The sequence below is a fragment of the Prunus mume genome, linkage group LG6, assembly GCF_029339155.1.
Source record: "Prunus mume cultivar Tortuosa linkage group LG6, ASM2933915v1, whole genome shotgun sequence".
NCBI lineage: Eukaryota > Viridiplantae > Streptophyta > Magnoliopsida > Rosales > Rosaceae > Prunus > Prunus mume.
This window is the reverse complement of record NC_142703.1, coordinates 21,846,824-21,869,947: the sequence shown is the minus strand read 5'-3', so window position 1 is coordinate 21,869,947 and position 23,124 is coordinate 21,846,824. Positions and strand designations below refer to the sequence as shown.

General features: G+C 37.4%; 2 protein-coding genes and 1 pseudogene across 4 annotated transcripts; all 3 read right to left on the bottom strand.

Moving 5' to 3' along the window:
• Positions 1 to 142: 142 nt before the first annotated feature.
• On the bottom strand, positions 143 to 2,336 carry LOC103336028 (uncharacterized). Of its 3 annotated transcripts, none has more exons than XM_089055371.1 (3): positions 2,016 to 2,336; positions 474 to 692; positions 143 to 368 (listed from the first exon to the last, which is right to left on the bottom strand). In XM_089055371.1, the coding sequence occupies exons 2-3, from the start codon at positions 660 to 662 to the stop codon at positions 276 to 278; spliced, it is 282 nt and encodes a 93-aa protein (XP_088911497.1). In that variant the 5' UTR covers positions 663 to 692; positions 2,016 to 2,336; the 3' UTR covers positions 143 to 275. The 3 variants fall into 3 exon arrangements, with proteins under 3 accessions (XP_088911497.1, XP_008237286.1, XP_008237285.1); XM_008239064.3 differs by having other exon boundaries at positions 474 to 674; positions 2,073 to 2,335; XM_008239063.3 differs by having other exon boundaries at positions 474 to 674; positions 2,016 to 2,330.
• A 2,691-nt stretch (positions 2,337 to 5,027) lies between these two features.
• On the bottom strand, positions 5,028 to 9,288 carry LOC103336029 (splicing factor). Its single transcript, XM_008239066.3, is given in 2 exon segments — positions 5,028 to 5,361; positions 5,364 to 9,288. Coding segments are annotated over 2 exon segments (3,804 nt in total). The 5' UTR covers positions 9,013 to 9,288; the 3' UTR covers positions 5,028 to 5,206.
• Positions 9,289 to 15,209: 5,921 nt separating this feature from the next.
• On the bottom strand, positions 15,210 to 17,340 carry LOC148916448 (uncharacterized; annotated as a pseudogene).
• Positions 17,341 to 23,124: the final 5,784 nt, after the last annotated feature.

Here is a 23,124-nt window from a genome sequence, read left to right as displayed (position 1 = left end):
TCCTCTTAGTTGATATGATTCCTAGTTTTTGGGTATTTAGGATTTTGAGAAAAGTTATCAAATACAAGGTGAGGCTAAGGTTTGGACACTAGCCAAATTGCAGTCGAAGTAACACAATCCGAACAAACCATACATCATTACGTAGCCAAAATAAGGTTCTATGTTTTACCGAAAAAGGAACGATAAGGTTCTATATCACCAAAATTTGTTTGAGGCCAGAAAATTTTGGTTACAGGGGTAGATCAAACTATCACCAAAATATACAGGAACAAATTCTAGTCTGCCACTGTTGTTCTAAGAGGCAAAGAACTTTCAACTTCCTTGGTGCCAGAATTCCTCTCAGCAACAATTTTTGACATTCCAAACATCTGAAAATGAAAGCAAAATTATTCAATCAGCAGAAGAAAGCAAACGAATTATACAACGAAAATGTTTTGGACAGAGCATATTTTAAACTTGAAGTGGTAACAAACCTTCTGCATAGTCTTCTTGAAACAAGTTTTGTGTTCATCCATAGATGCATTGACAAATTCATCGATATGGTCCTTCAAATCCTCCAAGAAGTTGGCATCATCCTTCTTCTTTCTTCGACATGAAGTGATTGGTGGGGTTGCCACAGCGGGCGAGGGCTTGTTTTCATGTTGACTTTGGGGTGATTCCATCCTAAATACCACCTGATACAGAAGTTATTCCTTAAAACACAAAGATACCAACATTTCTTATTCAATGACACCAATGGCTTTGAATATTGAAAATTAGTCACTTTAAACTACAACATAGGCTTGGCCACAAAAGCCACTACAACAAATTCACCTATTTCATGCACAACAGGAGATTAATGCAGGAAATCAACATATCCCTCACTTCTTAATGCTCAAAAATACACCACAAATGAAATAAACAAATTATGAAGTGACTATAAACAAGGTTTTTATAAAGAAAATTCATTCAAGATCATTTTATATGCAACTTGACAGAACCATATAAAGACAATCTGATATACTATCTTGATGTTCTAACACAGAAAATTGGCAAATATACTGATGTCTTTTGGTTTCACAGAACCAGACTAGTAGAAGTAGTCCAAAGCTTTAGATCTCAGCTAAGCTGGTTTGCTTCCCTCCACCTGACATGATGGCATTGCGACACCAGACGAGCGAGCTACAACACTTGCACTATGCTTTCTTTGGTTTCGCTATAATACACTACAACTAAAATCAAAACGCAAGCTTCCTTTTATTCTCTCACGCTTCCCTATTATGAGGGTATTTTCTACTCTTTAAAAGTAACAACCCTTTCCTCCGCTGAAGAAATTTTTCAACTTCTCTAGCAATATTGGGCTTTCGACACATAAATGAACTGTTCAACATCTTATCAGAAGTGGAAAGTCATGATTTAGATTTCATTTTAGTAACCATCAAGCACAGTTGATTTTTTTCCCTCATCACAAACCAAAAGCTTCATATTCTATTGAATTATAAGCATATGACGCAACTGAATCATTTTTTTTCGCTACTTCTTTAATCTCATGCAATCCAAAACTCCTCCGAAACCATGAGAGTTCAGATACTGTTGCAAATTGCCTTTTAAAATTTATTCAAGTCCAATTAACAACAATATCTATATCATGGCACATCAGTTTATACGGATTTGCACACAATAAACTTCAACAATTATCCATATAGTATTCGTATAACAACTGTTCGAAGAAATGTCACAGTGTCTGTGTAATGTGTACACAGTGATATTCAGCACCAGTCTTTGAACAACCAAAGACGCATCTATATTTATACTCTCACCAAATTATGATTTCGAATTAACAAGCATTCATCATTCATTCATTCAGAAAAAAAGAAAAAGAAAAAGAGGCTCTGAGATCAAAACAAAAGCATCCAATAGTAGCTGATAAAAGTTCAATAAGAACTGACAGAATCCAGAAAGATAGTCAATTTCAGAAAGCCAACACAAATGAGCAAAAGAAAGGATTATATGAGAGAGAAGAGAGCTACAACTACCTTAAATTATGTGGACAGGTGAAATTGATCGGCAGAAGGATTGAGAAATTGAAATACCTAATTTGATAGAGTCAGATTTTGAGCTTTGGAATTGGGGGTTGTTGGTGAGTTTCAGAATTAACCCACCGTCTCTTGTCCCTGTGCTAATCTATGCGGACAAAAGCGGTGCAAAGTGTCAGAGCACAAATCGGTTCGGTTCGGTTCGCAAGTCAGTGTGTTTGGAATTTGATAGCTATCGATTGGTTTGGAGCAGATTTGTGACTTGCAAGGACATTGTGCTTTTCTTCTCGACTTTTAAAGCCAGCTTTCTTCGAAGATTTTTCAATTTCTCATATTAAGGGTTTTTTTAATTATTATTTATAGAAATCAATGCTGTATATTCTAGCTATTAGAGACTTTTTCACAAATCACAATGAATATTGATTGGGAAAAAAAGGAATTAGTAGCCAAAATTGATCTTTCATATTGGACTGACGATAAAATAAGAGATATTTAGTCATATATTCATTCTTAGCACTAAAACTATAAATAAATCATACACCATTTAATTTCTATTAACAAACTCAAAAAATGATAGCTGACCCTATTGAATTTAATTTTGATTATTAAATTACTTTATGGCCTATTGAGTGTTTTAGACTTTTTTATGAGGTTTTTGGGTTGGGTTTGTTGTAAGAAATCAATGGTAGTTTTGTAATTTAAAAGAAGTTAAAAGCTTTTTTTTTATGTTGTAAATGGATTTTGGGTGTGTTTCTAAAGTATATTTCATATAAGGTTTTATATATAATATATACATATATATATATATAATTTGGGCTCCTATATTTAGTATAATAGTGAATCTCCCATAAAATAATGTAACAAAAAGAAATGGGATGTATAAGACATGAGAGAGAAGATAAGTGGAAGAGTTGAGAGGGGAGAGGAAAATAGAGATAACGGTGTCAGTTTATAGAAAAAGGAAACTAACTTATTGTAGGCGATGTGGCATATTCATAAACATTGGATTAGTTGGATGGTCTAGATTTTGTGAAATGTGGGTAAATGCACCATCCCTAAATGTAAAGACTCAGGATCCATGTTGAAAGTATAACATTATTACATTTCTAATTAATTTGGATAATTGCCAAACCAAAGGTTATTATTGTATGATTTTTTTTTTCTCCCTTTCTTCATTGTAAATGTGTTGATTAAAAATGATATAATGTTCCTAAGTTTGGAAGTTAGTACTTGCTTGTTATACTTTTTTGAATACAAGCGGTAGTTCAAACTATAAGAGAGAGAGAGAGGGTTTTCTCACATACACTATCATGATGTTATGAGGGTTTGAATTTGAGACCACTATTGATATGCAAGTCAAGGCCCTTTACTATTGGGGCTAGATCCTAGGGGTTTAAATCTGAGACCACAATACGTACATTTGTAACGTTAGGCAACTTTGCCTCCTCTAAATACAATAATAGATATGAATTCCCATACATTTTTTGAGGTCTTTATCAATCTTATATTGTAGACAATTTTCAATATTATTAAATGAATTCCCATACCTTTCTTGTCCATATAATGACGTTCATAAAGACGTATAATAGAATTAATTTGGTCATCATTTGAAGAGGGTGGAAAAAGATGAGTGGAAAATGAATGAGAAGAAATAGCGTGTAATAACATCCATCCCACCAAAAAGACTATCAAATGATTTTTCTTCATTCCATTTACACTTTGTTTTTGTGGAAATGTTTCTCATTTAAAATGTTGATATATACTATAAGGTACAAACCCTTTGACATATTTTAATCATCAAATTTTTTTCAAATTATATATGTTTTTTTTTACTTTTGATTAAGCTTATAAATTTTCATTTGATAAAAATAATATCGGCTTTTGGCAACTACTTAAAATATAGGGTATAATTTATTTTGCATCCCAAAAAATAATATATGTTTTTTTTACAACGATTTTAATTTTTCAGTTTCAACAATGTAACTAGATCAAGAGTTAGTTGAAAAATCTTACAATAATTTAAACTGAGAAATTGAACGGATTGTAGTGGTGGAAAGCATACTTGAGTTTCTTTTCTTCTTCTTTTTAAATTTTTTTTTTATGACAATGGATTTATTATGTAAGCTTTGGTTAAAACAAAATCTCTTAATTTATTAAATAAATAAAAAATATTGCAACCTTCTTTCTGGTTTTTGTCTCATTAAGTATTTTGTTTTATTTTTTATTTTGTTGGAAGTATTTTGTTTTAATTATGCATAACAATTTAATTTGGTTAATTCATTCTGAATACAAATAATAGTGTAAACTATTCTTCTTCTTTTTTTTATACGAATAAACTACTCTAATTTGGTTAATTCATGTAATTCTATATATTTATATTATATCCCATTATATCCAATTCAATTTACTATCTTAATTTATTCATTTTTAGTTCTTACCCTTAAACTTCTTTTATTATAAAATAAAAAAATTAAAAAAAACACTTTTCACAATAGAAATTATTTGAACAACTACACTCCGCGACATTGGGCTGCTACAAACCATTTGTTTGAGAGTACGAAGACCACTCGGGATGAATTGGAATTCTGAAAGGTCTGAAAGACCACGTCCAATTTAAATTTAACGTCTAAATTAATCTTATTCTATTTTTTTAGTACAAACTATTGAGAGAGGGGATTTACATAAATATTCATAAAGTATAGCGATTTTGAACCTCTATCCACATAGGTAGATGTGAAAGACCACTAGCAATGATCTTAGTTTCTAAGTCCACTCTATTAAGCAACATTTTCAGTTGAAAAAAGAAAAAGCAAAATCGAAAGAGGAGACCAATGAACTACAGGTCCAAATTCAGCGCATAATAAAAGGCAAATATTGCAACACTAACAATCACTTTCCCAATTGACCAAAAGAGAAAATGAAAAATGAAACAACATTATGCTTCCCCAATGGATCACTCATTTGGGTCCAAGTGATGTCTCAGGAAAGGAAGAAGCAAGCAAGCCATGAGGATCATGCAATGGAGCTCATGGAATAAAGCAAGCATAGTGAAGTACAAATAATTTGGGTTACAATACTGATTTAGAAAAACTACAGAAACCATATCACATAATACCTAAACATTGTTCTTTAAAAACTGTCTATTACCGATTTACGCTCCTTGTCTAAATAGGAGAGCTGCGGCGGCAGCTTCATACAAACATCATTAGCTCAGGCCGAGTATATACGTTATGATCCTCATCCTCCAGCAAAGGGTAGGATGCTACAAGGGCATCTTGAGCTCCAATATACAGCGAGTTGTAAATCTTCCAGTACACCTCCCTAACCTTCCTAGCAGGATGGAACAGCCCTGCAGACAGTAGTTGAGCACAACAGCAGCACCCAAAGCCACTCTCATCCCTTCAATAGCTTCCATGACAGCATTTATAACGTGCGGGGATGTCTCAAATATGTTTGGCCAGACATAGTTCAACAAGTGGACTAACGCATCTTCACAGCCCAATCCAGCTACTCCCAAAGCCATGTGCTTGACAGCAGAAGCTGCAGTTTGCCTGTGAACCAGATCTCTGTCCATGAGGGCATCCTCGAGCAACGGGGTCACTGCATAGATATAGTCTTTCCCCATTTCACCAATGTACTCAAACAGGAAAGAGAGGGATTTCAAAACACCATTCTGCACGTTAAGTTCTGGAACACGATACTCATTCATCAGTGCTGGCAAAACCGTAAAAGGAGAACAGGTTTCAGCTACTATTGCAATTGCCACAGTGGTGCAAACACGGTTCTGACGTTCCTGCACTTTGAGATTGTTCAGTAGAGTTGCCAGGACATCTTGTGGACCAATGGCTTTAGCAATGTACCCAAAAGTGTTCACAGTAGCACGCCGGATACCCTTCTTATGAGCCTTCAGCATCTCAAGAAGCTCAAAACAGATCCTCATCCATTCCCTTGCTGGAACAAACTCAGCACCGCGATCAGCAATACGACCAACAAGGTCAATACAGTTCTCCTGGACTTTTTCGTGCCTATTCTTCAAAATTGGAGTCAACCTGGGAAGCAAATCCTTTATAGGAGGCGTCATCTTTGTCATACCAATAACATTCACAATTGCCTTTAGTGCTCCCAGAATTGATCCCAGAACTTCTGGGTATTCTTCTCCCAAATATTCATACAAGACAACACCAAGATGACCCATCAGTTGTTCCTCTTGGCACTGCTTCATGACAACAGCAATCCTCGAAATAAGATCTGCAGCTTGCTGCCTGACCTTTGCACTCTTGTTATTCAAGCGCCACTTAATGGTACCACAAATCTGGGGAAGGTAAGGTTTCACCCTCTGCCCCAGAGAGTTCACAACTGCACCAAACCCATTAAGCATCACATTTGCATCATCACTGGTCTGCTCTTGGAAAGCATAAAGGATACCATCAATGAGAAGCTCCTCCAACCGAGCATCAATATCTGAGGCACCCAAATTCACCACCACCTTCTCAATTGTCTCCATAACCATTCGCCTATATGGTTCACTCTCATCTTTGAGATCCTCAACAATTCTCCCCACTATATCAGCAACACCCACTTTGTTTGCTATCTCCACAGTTGTTTCCACCAGTTGCCTGTAGTTCCTCCTATCCAAAGCCATCCTTCTAACCCAGAAGTTCCTGAAGAACTCAGGAAGAATATCACTTCTTATATACTCAGGCTCTACACCTTCGGTACTCACACACTGTTTCACCACTTTGAGCACAATTTTTTTCATTTCTTCATCAGGAGACTGGAATTCTCTAATCAAAATAACCATCACTTCCTTGGTATAGTAACTAGCATACATTGCATCCATAAGAGGAATGATAAAACCAATTGCCTTCAAGAAGGCAGCCAAAACCTTACCACGGTGAGACCTAATACCCTTCCACAATGGCTTCAAGACAGAGTCAAAGCTCTCAATACCGTATGGGGCAGAAGCCTCAGCAAGAGCAGCAAGTGATAGTGCAGTAATTGTCCGAACCTTCTGATTTTCATCACTCAGACCATTCTCTATAATTTCCACAAGGGACCTCAAGTGGGGAAGAACAGCACACCCTATCAAAATGGCAATCTGCTGAACAATCTTGATTCCAGTGTGCCGTGCTTGCCATGATTTCTTGCTCTGACACACAGCTTTCAAAAATGGCAACAATGCAGGAATACCAAGAGCAGAAGCAACAACACTGAAAGCTCTCGCAGTAGTGTTCCTAACATACTCATCAATGTTATCAATATCCGGACGCATAGCAGCAATCATAGTAGCCAAACCAGCTGCTTTACTAAGATTAGAAATAATTTCTCTCCCTTCAACACGCGCATAATAGTCTTCATCAATCAATAAAGGCTCAATCACAACAAGAATCTTATGCACATAAGGACGTACCAGTTCATCCAATTTATAAAGCACTCGATCAATTACCTTCACCAAAAGATGCCTCTCTTGGTCTTCCAACGTGGGTTGCATAAGCAAAGGCAGGATACGGTTAAACAAGGGGCCAGCACCAAACTCCCGAGCCTTATCAGTAAGCTGCCTCAACGCTGTCTTCCTCTGCTGTGGCGTACCATTCTTAACCTTAAGCAAAAGCTTCATAATCTTCCGCTCTTTCTGCTCATCAGGGGACAACTCCTCCTCCTCATCTTCATTCAACAACGCCCCAAAGTACTGGTAATCCTCAGGCTTCATAAATGGCAACCCACCAGGCAACTCCTTGGGCACATCAAACTGCTGCCCGCGATTCTCTTCTGGAATAGAATACCCGGGAGTCCCCATCGGAGTTGGGGTCGCCAGCAGCTTTCTCGCCGGAGTCCTAATCGGCACATAAGAAGCTGGTGGGTCCAAAACCTTATACCCCTCTTGAGGAAACATAGCATCCAGCTCTTCATCAGTCAATGGCCTATTCCTGTCCTCAATATCCTTCTCCCACCTCAACAGATTATACTGTTCCGGCGTAATTGCACCACGCAGATTAATAGCCCCGGGCGTGGGAGTAGCCAGCTCAACTCCACCAACAGGAGTCACACCAGGTGTATAGGCCGCAGCAGGGGTTGCCCCAGCCATTGGGGTTGCACTGCCCATTGTGGCAGGGGTCTCATCCCACCTTGACCTCTGCCGTTTCGGAGTGGGCGTGGCCATCCCTGGAAGCTTCGGAGTAGCATCCCAAGCCATCCCAGCAGGGGTGGCACCGGGAGTGGCGCCACCAGATGGAGTGGCATCCGAATCCACCAACCGCCCCGGTGTTGGTGTCTCGTCCCACCGGTTCCTCCTCCCCAAGGACGGAGTCGAATCTGCAACCCTTCCTGGCGTCGGGGTCGCATCCCACTTTCCTGGAGCGCTATCCGGCAAGTCCCAATCCGAAGTTTTGGCCTTCTTGGCTCCACCTTCATCCTGAGACTGGTCCCACCTGTTCCTCCTCTTCTGAGGCACCGCCGCAGCCGCCTTATCCCCTTTCTCAGGCGCTGCCTTGGCCGCCTCCTCTTCCTCCTTCTTCTTCTTGGCAATAAGCCTCAAAGTGTCCTCCTTCTCCCTCTTCAACGCCTCCTCTCTCATGATATCGCTATAAGTCCTCACCGACGGGTCAGGAGTCTTCTCTCCCGCCGCAAACGCATCGTGGCGGTCGGGCGAGAGGACCTGATTAAGCCTCCGCCGTCTATACTCATCCTCACGATCGTAAATCCTCTGTGTCTTCTTGAACCCTAAATCCTCATCTTCGTCGCCGCCTCTCGGCATCTCCTTCGTGATGGACTTGGGGGCCGTGTACGACGGCATCCGAGCCGCCTCATTGCCCATGGCCTCCAAGTTCTCTTCGTCTTCATTGACAGGGATGGAGGAGACGTAGGAATTCTTGTCAGCGCCACCGTAGAGGTCTGTATCGAAGGTGACGGAGGTAAGCGCGGCCAATTGCTTCTCCATCCTCTTCCTCTCTTCCTGTGTCTTCTCTATGTCCGATTTATCGTCAGCGATAGGCGCCATTGTTAGGGTTTTGTCTGGGAAAAAACCCTAGAGACTGAGAGATAGAATTAAGCGTTTGAGTGGAGATTGAGCTTCAATTCAGAAATTGGGGTTTCTCGGGCACACCCACTGAATCGCTATCTAGAAGGTAGATCGGATCAGATAAATTAGGGCTTATGGAGACAGTATATGCGAATGCGATGCGATGGGCTTGGATATAAGTTAACCCCTTCCCAATATGCTTTTGAAGTCGGTTGGCCCGAGGGGCGGTGGGCATGTTCCGGACTAGTTCAGTTTTTTTTGTTCGAAGGATATAGTCTAAATTATCGACAAAATATTGAGAGAAAAAAAAAACACACAAATACACACACAGAAGGGATTCAAACTTTTGTCATTTCATTCATCCAATGCCTTAACTATCATGTTGCATCCAACGCCTCAACTATAATGTTGCTTATGTTTTTGTGATTATATGTTAAAATATGTATATTTATATTGTTTTGTTTTAAACAATTACATACAAAACTATTTTGAGGATTTATCATTTGATGACTACTTTTCAACAGTACACTTACTCTACACATAGAGATTATGAAGATCGTAAAAAATTTGAACATCATAAGAACTCTGTGTGGTACTGAGTCACATATGTATCTTATTATGCAATGTATAAAGTGTAAAATATTGTAGTAAATCATTATATATAAATGATTATAGCGTGTTTAATATTCTTTCATTAATTACTACATATTTTCTACATTTACAATGTTTGTCAACTCACTATATAATTAACTTAAATCAGTTAAACCCATCATGCAATGCATTTCCTTCCAATTTTTTGTGGTAAACTAATAGATAATTGATTAAATAAACATCCTTCAAAGTTTCAACAAAAATTCTCAAGTTTTTCTTACAATTACCGTGGTTTTTATTCAATTTTTATCAATATCGATAATATCTCGATATTTCCATAAAAATTTCTGTGTTTTTGACTACCAATATTTCCGATACCATCGATATTTTAGACCTTCTTCAGTTTCACTTCAAAACTGTGGCCAAACATCACATAATAAATCAAATCAAACCAATTTAAGACGGTTTGATTCGATCGGTTTGGGCCTAAGCCCAATTTTCTTTTATTTTGTATTTTTCAACATTATCCCAATTATAATAAACAAAATGGGTACAGTGCATAAAAGTATATGAATTTTGGCGGTCGTTTCAAATTAGTACTCAATTTTTAAAAAATTTCATGTAGAGACCCAACCTTACATTAAACATACAAATTAGTCACTCTCTTAGGTAGACCGTTAATAGATCTGTGAAATGATGACGTGGCAAACATGAGCTCCAATTTTTTTGTTGATGTTTAATAAAATATCAATAAATAAAAAATTCTTTATCTTTTAAAATAATTTTTTTAAAAAGTAAAACAAGATCTAATAAGTGAAAATTCTAACCAATCAATCATCGATCCCCAACCTCATCCCAGCCCCATCTAGGGATGGCAATAATACCTGTCGGGTTGGGTCCCCACTGATGAGGGGAGTTTTGGGAAATCGGGGCCAGTGGATCCCTGAATTAGGGTGACAATAATACACATCGGGTCGGGTCCCCGGCCTTAATGGGAGGAGTTTTGGGAAAATCGGGGCCAGGTACAAGGATCCTGAATTTGCAAAATCCCCGACCGGGGATGGGATTGTTATCTCCATCCCCGAACCCGGCCCGATAAGTAATATATTTATTTATAATCAATATATATTAATATAATATAATAAACAAAGTTACCCTAGAGACTAGATGGATTTATTGTGCTTACTAAAAAAGTTTCTAAAGATTTGGATAGAAATTATTTCAAGTTTTGTGTCCTCCTTATTTGCCTTGTTGAGTTATTATTTTAACAAAAAATATCTTGTGGTGGTTGTTTTTAAAATTTCACAATGATGTGATTGTGCTTTATAAAATTATTTTAACAAGAAATATCTTATTAAAAACCGGGGATTGGGGCGGGTATGGGAGGCACTTCCCAGACGGGGACGGGGACGGGGATTCCTTGAAAAGCCTAAACCAGGGATTGGGGTGGGGATGGGGACGGGGATGGTGAGCATGTACAAGGATGGTATTGCCTTACCCGGCCCTTAACCAGTCCGTTGCCATATCTAGCCCCATCGTCCTCCACTGAACACAACAACGACTCACCCCTCGTCCTAATCTCCACTCTAGCACTTACCCCTTGCCGTCCCGTAACCCAGCCGCCGCCATAACCACTCAGCCATCCATATCCACAACTAGACCACCAACACCTAACCAGATCCACCACCTCCCCCAGCTCCCCCTCCTTTTGTCATGACTGTAACACCCAATTCTCTCAGACCACACAACAACCATCCTTTTTCTCAACCCAACCCATACCATTAAGAGAAATAAGTGTAGAAGAAAAAAAAAATGAAAAATCAAACCTAGATATCAAAAATCAAATCCATATTATAAAAAATAAATTAAACTTAACCCCAGTTTCTCCACTTGTGAGTAACAGCATTAAAGATTCTTGAATCAAATGCGAAATATGATATGGGGAAATATAACGAATCAAAGAAATTAGGGACTTTCGTGATGAGATGAGAGTTTTCAAAATTTAGAGAGAGAGAGAGAGAGAGAGATAAAGTGATGGGTTGTCGGGTCTGAAGGGGTTGGGGTTTGGAGTGAGGCTGCTGGGTTGGTAGGGGTGTGGGAGGAGGCAGTCAGGCTGGGGTGGTACTAGGATGAGAGAGTAGCAACGATATCAACCATCCCCACCCACTACCATTGTAGATATTGCTGGAAGTGGGGATAGGGATGACAATAGGTCAAATCATGGGTGGGTGTGCCATTCTCATCCTCATCCCCATTAATCATTTTTTTTCTCATCCCTACCTTCATACTGGCAATCTTCAAATCATGGATTCTTCATCCTTATTTGCATTGGGAACGGGTTCCCTCACCCGTCCCATTACGAAAAAAATAAAAATAAATAAAATGCCACTTTGTTTTAACAGCCCAAGTTCATACGTAACTTTAACCCATCAAATCTCAATGAAAATTTTCGTATAAATACTTGATTTAAAGCTTATGAAATTTTCTTCAAAGTTACCGAATTTGTTTTCAAAATAAACTTTGTAATGAAAGAAAATTGAATCGTAAGAGTGGTTCAAAAAATCTGAAATATGCATTATATGCTGAAATTCTTATGATTTTCTTTGGAAATAGAGGTTCAAATAGAATCGTAGAAACACAAAAATAATGCGAGAAAGTTATAATTTCATATCAAAACATGATACAAAGCATTGAACTTCAAATTGAAAACTAAAGAATTTACTCAAGACACCCAAAACTATAAAAACTCTTACCATTTTGCCTTCCTTTTCCAAAGCTCAAAACTTCCTCCTTTTTTTTTTTTTTTTTCAAAATTCTTCCTCTCCCTCTCTTACGTTCTACTAGTAAAGTGTAGGGGTGGGCATCAAGAGCAGAAAATCGGAACAATGAACTGGACCGGATGAAAAAAATCGGAAAAAAATTAGTTGACTAAAAAAGTCAACAAATTGGCACCTAACCAAACCGGACCGATTGTGTATAATTTTTTTTTTTTACAAAATTATTTAAATCCAATGCTACATTTTTAATCTTATCACTAATATTTTTCCTAGTCCAACTTCAAGACATCTATTTTTTAGGCTCAATATCTCTCTTTGTATTGAACTGGATGATTTATTAATTTTCAAGCCCAAAAAATAAATTTTTAGTTGAAATTTGTATTTAACAAATTAAAAAATAATAATATTAATAATCTGATTCAAAACCGGACAGAAACCGATGAGAACCGATTTTTTATAAAAAATCACTAGAATCAAACCAGTTAAATAATATCAGTTTCAGTTTAAGGTGAGAACTGGACCGTGCCCACCCCCTAGTAAAGTGAGCTAAAAACTCATATGAAAAAGGATAATACTAGTCTTACCAAATTTTTATACCACATGATGTGTACACACCACATCATGTAAAATAATAGTTTCTATTTTTCTAATTTTATTTATTAAAATACACTTCATTCATTTAATTGATGTAGCATATGATATGGACATGCCACATTATGTGGTATAGAAATGTGGGATAAAAATGTGGTAAGTGTAGCATTACTCTATGAAAAATCACCTCTCTAACTTCAACTATTTATAGGTGGAAAAGTCATGATTAAAACCTATTACTAGATCTTCCACCTTCTCTTTATAGCTGAGATTACTCAGCACACTTGCTGGGATTAGTCAGCCATATAGATTGCTTACAGAGCAATCTAAGTTCATCACCAATAACCACCTCCTCCTATAGACTCTCCACCTCTAACCTAGCCCTTCCACCTCCTCTTTAAATCTTCTCCCACCACCACCAGCTTATATGGCCTTCACTAATAAGCACCCTAGAGTGCTTACAAGGCATGAAGATATATATTTGTTTTTAAAGAAACAAAATAAGAGAGAATGAAGAAGACAAGACGAAGAATGAAATTTTTGGGTGCATGATTTTTGAGAAAAAACTGTTGTATCTCAACTTACATATAAGACAAAACATTGGGCTAAACTAAATGACCAAAATATTGATGATTTCTATAACATCTAAAATTTATTTATTTTTTTAAGAAACGTGTCTTTATATTATTGAAGCCTTCAGTCTGCTTCGACAATACCGCATGAAGTTGAATATGAGCAAATGCACATTTGGAGTCTCATTTGGCCGATTTTTGGGATACTTAGTCACCCAAAGAGGCATCGAGGCTCACCCCAATAAAATCAAGGCCATCCTTAATATGAAATTACCTACCATAGCGACATAAATACAAAGTCTAATGGGCAGAACAATCGCTCTCAACCGATTTCTTTCAAGATCTATAAACAAGTGCATGCCGTATTCAAAGCCTTAAAGAAAAGATAAAGAGACAAGTGAGATGAAGAGTACGAAGCAACTTTCCAAGATTTGAAGACATATCTTACTTCAACTCCCCTACTCCAAAGCCCGTACCAGTCGAAGTTGTTTCTTGCATATTTTAACTCTAAAGATAATACTTAGTACTTTGTTGTTTATGTGACTCTTGGTATATTTTAACATTGAGAGCAGCAACGCATGCACAAGATTTGCATAATGAAACTCTGGAAGAGCAATATGAAACGGTAAGATGATGAAACTTTCATTATAACAAATCAAATTCTAAGATATGTATGTCACATGCATGAAGTGTATGTACACTACAATGTCGAAAGCTAGAATAAGATCACGTCCACAAAATTTCAGGTGCGAAAAACAAATAAATCTCATGTTATGCAGTATGGAGTCATACATAGGTTCAGACCCTACAAATGGTAGCTATACTTCCGTCAAAGATACCTCTTCCTGATTAACCTCAAGAATTGTAAGCTAATACGACGCAGGCCTCATTCATTATTTGCACAAGGTTTCTGCTCTTAATTTAACTTGAGCTCTAAACTATATGTTTTTAAAATTTGCGTATATAGAAAATTTAAATTTTCAAAATGTATTCCTTATATTTATAAACCAGTTCTTTTTATTATTCAGTTCCACAGAGCTCCTACTGCTCTATTGAGAAACTGGAAGCTCAAAAGCTGCTGCTTGATGAAATTGCTTATAGGAAGCATGTGGACTACATCATAAATAAAATATGGGGAGCTTCTGTTTGGATATGAGAAGAGCTAAGAAGTAAGGTTAGGCCTGAGGGGCGCAACCTCTAGTTGATGATTGGGACTGCATCAAGATGCTTGTAAGTCCTTGCAACTCCAAACATTAAATTAATACAGATATACACGCGTTTGGCTTAGATCTATACTCTAATGATTTCAAGTAAATCTCTTAATTTTATGCCTCAGATCTTGATTTTCAGTTCTTTTCGACGCATACGAGAACTTATGAGAACCACTGTGGACCTTTTTTGACATATGGAAGGAAATACATGTGAGCTATTGCCAACTTCTACAATTCATGCGTCACCATTGTCTTCCTTGTTGAACAAATGAAGTAAAAAAATAAGTAGTCGTTGAAACAGTAAACTGAAATCTCATCTTCTATCTCAAGTGGAAGCAAAAATTTGGTTAACCACATTTCATATGCAACAATTGACATCTCATATCTTATATTGAACTCATTACAAATACAAATTCAGAATCACTAACAATCAACTAAAGTTTCCTCATCTTCGAAGTCCTGGCTTGCCTTCGAACATTTCTCACTTTTCTTGATTGAAAATGTCTCGAGCTTTTTAGCCTTTGAGATCCACCTACAACACGAACAAACCTTCCCCTAGACTTTAACCTTACATGGTGGTGGCTACGAGTGCGATGCCTACTTGATGGGTAAAAAGAGCTCTGCAGCTTGTCCTTTCTTTTCCTACTGATTGACTTCTACTTTTTGCTGACACTCAAATTATGATAGTTATCCTAGAAATCAATTTCCTCACTTGAATTGTATCCTTGTTCAATGTCTCGAACTTGGCGTCGGCATCGATGACGATAATGACGGTGGTTTACCCTCTTCGTATTCTTTAGCTTGTACCACAGGAAACAAGTAATATCTTCTAGTGCATACCAGTATGTCTCACATGCAGCCCAACACATCTTATAGAGGCTTTTTCTAATGCATTGGAATAACCCCAGCTTGAGTAATAGATAGAAGAATAATAAAGCTGAACAAAATTTAAAAAAAAAATGAAAAAGAAACAAATCAAACATTTCTGCAACTGAAGCTGAAAGCAAATGGGCTTCCAAGGCTAGTCTATGAAGCAAACTCCAACGAAAATAAGAAGAATACAACTAAAGAAGAAGGAGAAATTACTTATGTAGCAGAGGACCAAGATCATAAACAGTTCCAACAGATTGGAGACACATAGATGCTCAATAAAGAAAACAAAATCCCAGGGTCCTGAACAAACATCCCTGGATAATCAAACATATCAGAGTAATACTAGCAGTGCAGTGAAGTACAATCAAAAAAGTATTCATATTTCTTTTTATCTTTTGATGGAAGTAAGCAAGCAACAAATTACGAACAAAAACGAATAAGGAAAAATTGTATGAAAATTATCTGAAAGGTTTTGGCAAACATATATGAAAAAAAACTCATAGTAGACTCCCAAGTCAGTGCTACACAACCATATCATACTAATTTTTATATGAAGTTACGACAAATGATCGAACAGAATGATGGCTAGGCTAGCAATAAAGAGAACATTTCACCAGAAATTACTCGTATGAGCCACCAAACGTGGTCTTAAATGGAGCCAAAAATGCCTTTTCAAGTAGACCACCAACCCCATATGCAGCTTTACTAATGACATCCTCATCTGCAATACAAGTTCAAGTTCAAGTTCAAAAAAATGTGTTTATTGCTGCCAACTCCTCCATCCTATTGATCTCGTTGCCCGCGAAAAAGTATATTAAGCTGCACAACAATACGTGAAATTGCTGAAGTATAAATTGTCTCCAGGTTCAATAGTTTAGTTTAGACAGGTGTATGGCTCATATGCCATAACATATTGTTGGGCTAACATGTCCAGATTCATGCCAAGTGTACAGTTCACAGGCTGGTACAATTGTGTATCTGGTGAGTTGTTTTTTGTATTGGTTGCTAAGGGTGGGCACGGTTCGGTTTGGACCGGTTCTTGGAGAAAAATGGAACCTGATCCAATAGTGCAATTCGGTTCGGCTTGGATCGGTTCTGCTCAATATCCATACAGAATCCGAACCAAACCGGACTGTCCTTGTTCAATCCAACTGTTCCGGTTTTTTTATTTTTATAATAATAATAAACAAACCTGCCCAAAATGAATTTATATACTAACATACCTCAAATTTGAGGTTCTATCAAGCTTTCAACGCATCAAAATGAATCTAACTTTAACAAAAATGCAATCCAAATTCAATCCAACTTTAACATATAAATTACAACCCAAATTCAATCAAACTTCAACAAAAATGCAATCCAAATTCAATCCAACTTCAACATATAAATTACAACCCAAATTCAATCAAACTTCAACAAAATAAGTTCCAAAATAAATTACTAGCCAAATACAACCCAAATTCAATTCAAATATACATTACAACCCAAATTCAATCCAACTTCATTAAATTCCTCCTAACATTGAAAAGTAGTTGGAGCTATGGTGCTAGGTGTGGATGAACTCATAATATCTACATAAAAAAAATATAAACCCATTAAAACATTAGTCAAACATACATATTATATAATACATTAATAAAGTATATAAAATTACAAAGACATACCTAATTCAATCGATTCATAAAACTCCATCTCTTGAATTGTTGGCTCATATTGTAAAAATATATATATATATTAATTTTATTGGACCGGTTCGGATTGGACCGGTTCCTTAGGGTGGAAAATCGAACCGAACTGTCCGAACTGTTGGTTTGGATTTTTCTCGCTTTTTGACTTTTTCGGTCAACACGGTTTTTTTCAGTTTTTTCCGGATTGGTTTGGTTCGGTTTTACGGTTTTGCGGTTCCAATGCCCACCCCTATTGGTTGCAAGTTATATATATTGAAAGGAGAATGAGATCATACTACGAGTGTGCGGATGATTACAATCATTGCCGAAGAGACTATCTCTCTCTCTCTCTCTCTCTCTCTCTCTCTCTCTCTCTCTCTCTCTCTCTCTCTCTCTCTCTCTCTCTTTTCTCTCTGAAACGTTTCCTCATATACTTTCTGTGCAAGAACACCTACTATTCTATAGAAACTCCAACATGGTATCGAGGGGCCAGGTTCGATATGAGATCAAGCGTAGTGAAAACACAGAATCCAGCTGAGGAAAGCTCTATCTGATCTCACATGGCTGAATCTAGCATGGGTGAGCTTCGTGCTCCCATCTTCAATGAAAGTAACTATGATTTCTGGAGAATAAAGATGTGCACAATCTTCAAATCTCACAAGCTATGAGATATGGTTGAGAATGGGTATGAGAAACCTGTGAAGAAGGAAGAAGGAGAAGCTCTGACTGCAACTCAAAAGCTTTCTTTGGAAGACAATGTTGCAAATGATGCTAAAGCTTTGTGACTGATCCAAGGTGCAATTTCTGACGAAATCTTTCCCATAATTGCATTGAAAGAGTCAGCCAAGGAAGTATGGGAGATCCTGCAACAAGAGTTCAGAGGTGATAAGAATGTGAGATCTGTGAAACTTCAAGCTCTTAGAAGAGAATTTGAATACACTCGTATGCATGATAATGAATCGTTATCTGGGTATGTAACTAAACTGCTTGAGCTGGTGAATCAAATGAAGGCTTATGGTGAAGAGTTAACTGAACAGAGAATTGTTCATAAACTCTTGATTAGTTTATCCAGAGAATATGATTCTATTGCTGATGTTATAGAGGAAACAAAGGATACAGAATCTATAGGGGTTCAAGAGGTTATAGGCTCTCTAAAATCTCATGAACAATGGCTGCAAAGGCATAATGAGAGAGTGACTGAGAAGGCATTCTCTAGTTTGAATGTGAATTCTAAAGATCAATCAAGCACAGGGCAAGCATGAAGTTTCAAGTCTAAAAAGAATTGGAAATCTCATAAAAGGAAGAAGTGGGACTCAAAGTCCGAAAATAATTTCAAGAAGGAAAGTCAGACTGAGGGAGCAAAGGTTCCTTGCAAAACCTGTGACAAGTTGCATTATGGTGTCTGTTGGTTCAAAGGTAAACCAAAATGTTATAAATGCGAGAGGTTTGGGCATATAGCCAAGGAATGCAGAGGAAAATCTGAGCAGACTGCTAACTATGCATCACACAAAGAAGAGGAAGGTACCATGTTCTATGCTTGTCATGCTGCTGAAATAGTGAAAAATAATGGTGTATGGTGTGTGGTATGTGGACAGTGCATGCAGCAACCATATGACTTCACATGCATATGTACTAGTTGACATTGATACCAAGATCAGTACAAAGGTAAAAATGGGCACTGGTGACTTGCTGCAAGCAACTGGTAAAGGAACTCTGATAATTGACACTAAATCTGGGCCTAGACATATTAAAGAAGTCATGCTTGTATAAGGGTTGGATGAGAACTTACTTAGAGTGGGTCAGATGGTAGAACATGGCTATTATCTGGTTTTTGGAAGTTCAATGGTGGAGATATTTGATGACAGGTCAATGGAAAATCTGGTGGCAAAGGTTTTCATGATAGGAAACAGATGTTTTCCACTCTCACTAAAATATGCAAGCTCTGTGGCTATGAAAGCAACAATTGAAGAATCCACTTGGTGTTGGCATAGGAGGTTTGGTCATTTGAATCTGCAAAGTTTGAAGTTGTTACAACAACAAGAGCTGGTCTATGGACTGCCTGATATTAGCAATGTAGACAAAATTTGTCAAGACTGTGCAATTGGAAAATCTCACAGGAAGGCCTTTGGTAAAGAGAAAACTTGGAGAGCTAGTGTACCTCTGGAGCTGGTTCATTCAGATGTCTGTGGACCAATGCAGACTACAACAATAGGTGGAAACAAATACTTCTTGACCTTCATTGATGATTACACTAGAATGTGCTAGGTGTACTTCATGCAATTCAAGTCAGAAGTGTTTAATATTTTCAAGAAATTTAAGGCTATGGTGGAATTACAAAGCGGCTATAAAATGAAGAAATTTAGAAGTGACAGAGGTGGAGAATATACTTCCACTGAATTTCTGCAGTTTTGTGAAGAAATTGGTTTGGAAAGACAACTAACCGTGGCCTACTCACCTCAGCAAAACGGAGCTGCTGAGAGAAAGAACATGACCATTGTAGAGATGAGCAAGACGATGATGAAAGAGAAGAAACTACCATACAATTTATGGGGAGAGTCAGTGAATATAGCTGTCTATATTCAGAATAAATGCCTCACAAAAGCTTTAGATAATGTCACTCCTTTTGAAGTTTTTAGTGGAAGAAAGCCCGAAGTTAAGCACTTGAGAGTGTTTGGCTCTATCTGTTTCTGCCATGTGCCTAGTCAGTTGAGATCTAAGCTCGAAGATGCAGCTGAAAAATGCATTTTTGTTAGCTATGGAAAATGTGAAAAAGGGTACAGAGTGTACAATTTGCAAACCAACAAGGTCACTACATCTAGAGTGTGATCTTTGATGAGAACTCATTATGGGATTGGGACAAGCAAACTGTTGATTCTAACATAGTTCCAATGAGGCTTGAAGACACTTCCAGAAGCTCTGAAGAGGAATATGAAGAAACAATGACAGACAACATCTCTAGCCCAATTCAAGTGACTATAGCTACTGCTAATGCTGATTCACCAAGTGATTCTCCAAGTTCTACACCTGTTAAGCTTAGAGACATCACTGAGATCTATGCTAAATGCAATATGAGCATCAGAACCAGAGAATTTTGCAGAAGCTTCAAAGGATAAAGCTTGGAAAAAGGTAATGGAAATAGAAATGGAGATGATTGAGAAGAATGAGACTTGGGAACTAGTTGATAGACCAAGTGATAAACCTGTGATTGGTGTGAAATGGGTTTATAAAACCAAATTGAACCTTGATGGCTCAATACAGAAGCATAAAGCTAAGCTGGTGGTCAAAGGCTATGCACAAAAGCCTAGAATTGACTTCAATGAGACTTTTGCTCCTATGGCCAGACTTGACACAATTAGAACTCTCATCGCTTTGGCAGCTCAAAAGGGGTGGAAACTATACCAGTTAGATGTCAAGTTTGCATTCCTAAATGGTGTGCTTAAGAAGGAAGTTTATGTAGATCAACCGGATGGATTTGTGACTACAAATTATGAAGACAAGGTGTACAAGTTGAAGAAAGCTTTGTGTGGTTTAAAACAGGCTCCAAGATCCTGGTATGAGGAAATCAATGCCTATCTTATTAGATGTGGCTATGTCAGAAGCACACGTGAAGCTACATTGTATTGCAAGACTAAGGAAGACTCTGGAACTCTAATAGTCTCAATCTATGTTGATGACATCATATATACAGGTAGCAGTGAAGAATTAATTGCATAATTCAAGACTGAAATGATGAGAAGATATGAAATGACTGACTTGGGTCTGTTATATCACTTTCTTGGTATGACAGTGATTCAAACTGAAACTTGCATTTTCATAAACCAAAAGAAATATGCACTGACATTATTAAGCAAGTTTGGTTTGAAATAATGTAAACCAGTTAGTACTCCATTGATGACAAGTGAAAAACTGTGCAAGGATGATGGAAGTGAACCTACAAATGAGAATGAGTACAGATAGATTGTCGGTAGCTTACTATATATGATAGCTACAGACCTAACATAATGTTTGCAGCTAGCCTATTAGCAAGGTTCATGCATTGCCTAACAAAGAAACACTATGGAACGGCTAAGAGGGTGCTAAGGTATATTCAAGGCATCATTGATTTTGGTATTGAATATCAGAAGGGAAAATAGGCTATCCTAATTGGATATTGTGACAGTGATTGGAGTGGAAGCCAAGATGACATGAGAAGCACTCTGGCTATGCCTTCTCCTTTGGCTGGAGTATTCTCTTGGGCATCAGTCAAACAACATAATGTAGCCCTCTCTACAGCTGAAGTCGAATATGTCAGCGCAAGTGAGGCTACTACACAGGCTATATGGCTGAGATTTGTGCTTGAGGATTTTGGAGAATTGCAGACTGAGGCAAGTCCATTAATGGTAGATAACACATCTGCCATTGCAATGACAAGAAATCCTGTTTTCCATCAGAAAACCAAGCACATCAACCGCAGGTATCATTTTATCCGAGATGCTTTGCAAGATGGGGTAGTGGACTTGAGGTATTGCAAGTTTGAAGAACAAGTGGCTGACATTTTCACTAAAGCTCTGCCTAAAGATTGGTTCAACCATCTTAGAGGATTGCTTGGTGTTAAACCAGTTAACAATTTAGAAGGGAGTGTTGAAGTATAAATTGTCTCCATTCATGCCAAGTATACAACTCACAGGCTGGTACAATTGTGTACTGGCTGAGTCGTTTTTTTTTGTATTGGTTGCAAGTTATATATATTGAAAGGAGAATGAGATCACACTACGAGTGTGCAGATGATTACAATCATTGCCTAACAGACTCTCTCTCTCTCTCTCTCTCTCTCTCTCTCTCTTTTCTCTTTGAAACGTTTCCTCATATGCTTTCTGTGCAAGAACACCTGCTATTCTATAGAAACTCCAACAGAAATTTGAATGCAAATTAAAGCAATAATACAAACCCACAAAGTTGACCAAAAACATCATTATAGTTTGAGATATTCTGAAGCAAACACCTTGCTGAACAGTAGTAATTAAGCTATTGCGCAGATGTGCAGGAGATACTAAAAACAATAGCTTGATATACAAGTATTAATATATGTTCCTTTAATTTGCATACGAATTCAATGCGGTTGAGGCCCTTCACCTTGCAACTACTGACGGCGGAGACTTTATCTATATTGCTACTCGGTTCCTTTAGCCTTCTTTGTATTGTCTAGATTTTGAAGAAGCCATGGTTATACTGGAAATGCACTACTGAAACTTATGAGGTATACACATAAACTGCTGACGACAAAATCTTGTTTCTGTCATGTATATGTAGATGAAAAGATAATAAGAGCAAATTCCAAGCATGATAATAGATGAAGAAACCTTATTCTAACATATTTGATTTAAGAATATTTGAGAAGATTAGAAAGAACAAATACCCTCTTCTTGTGCATGTTACAGATTGAATGCCATCTCATGCTTCCTGCATGATTGGAAAAAGAACTATAAAACAAAGAGTAAAAAAACCTAAAAAAGAGTTGTAAAACAAATATGGGAAGTCAGTATTCTGTGTAGTTTGCAGAGAATTTGATGAAACAACAAACATAACCCATAAACTTACCCGATCTATAGCTTCATGAAACTAGTAGAGAACAAGAAATGGATCTTTTGTCCAATGCAATTTGCAAGAGAAGCAATGGCAGTTGGATGCAGTTAATCCCACGTTCTACCTTTTGGTGTCTCTTCTCTTCTCTCTTTTTGCATGTTTAATCTCTTTGCTTTAATTTTTATTTTTACAATAACTTATTATCTAGCATGTAAGGGGACATCAATCTGGTTGAATCGATGAATTC

What these genes read in the sequence shown, in the direction of transcription:
- LOC103336028 (XM_089055371.1), bottom strand. Translation starts at nt 662, where the DNA reads ATGGAATCACCCCAAAGTCAACATGAAAACAAGCCCTCGCCCGCTGTG. An exon ending in TCAAGAAGACTATGCAGAAG is followed by an intron (nt 369 to 473) that starts GTTTGTTACCAC and finishes TTTCATTTTCAG; the next exon opens with ATGTTTGGAATGTCAAAAAT.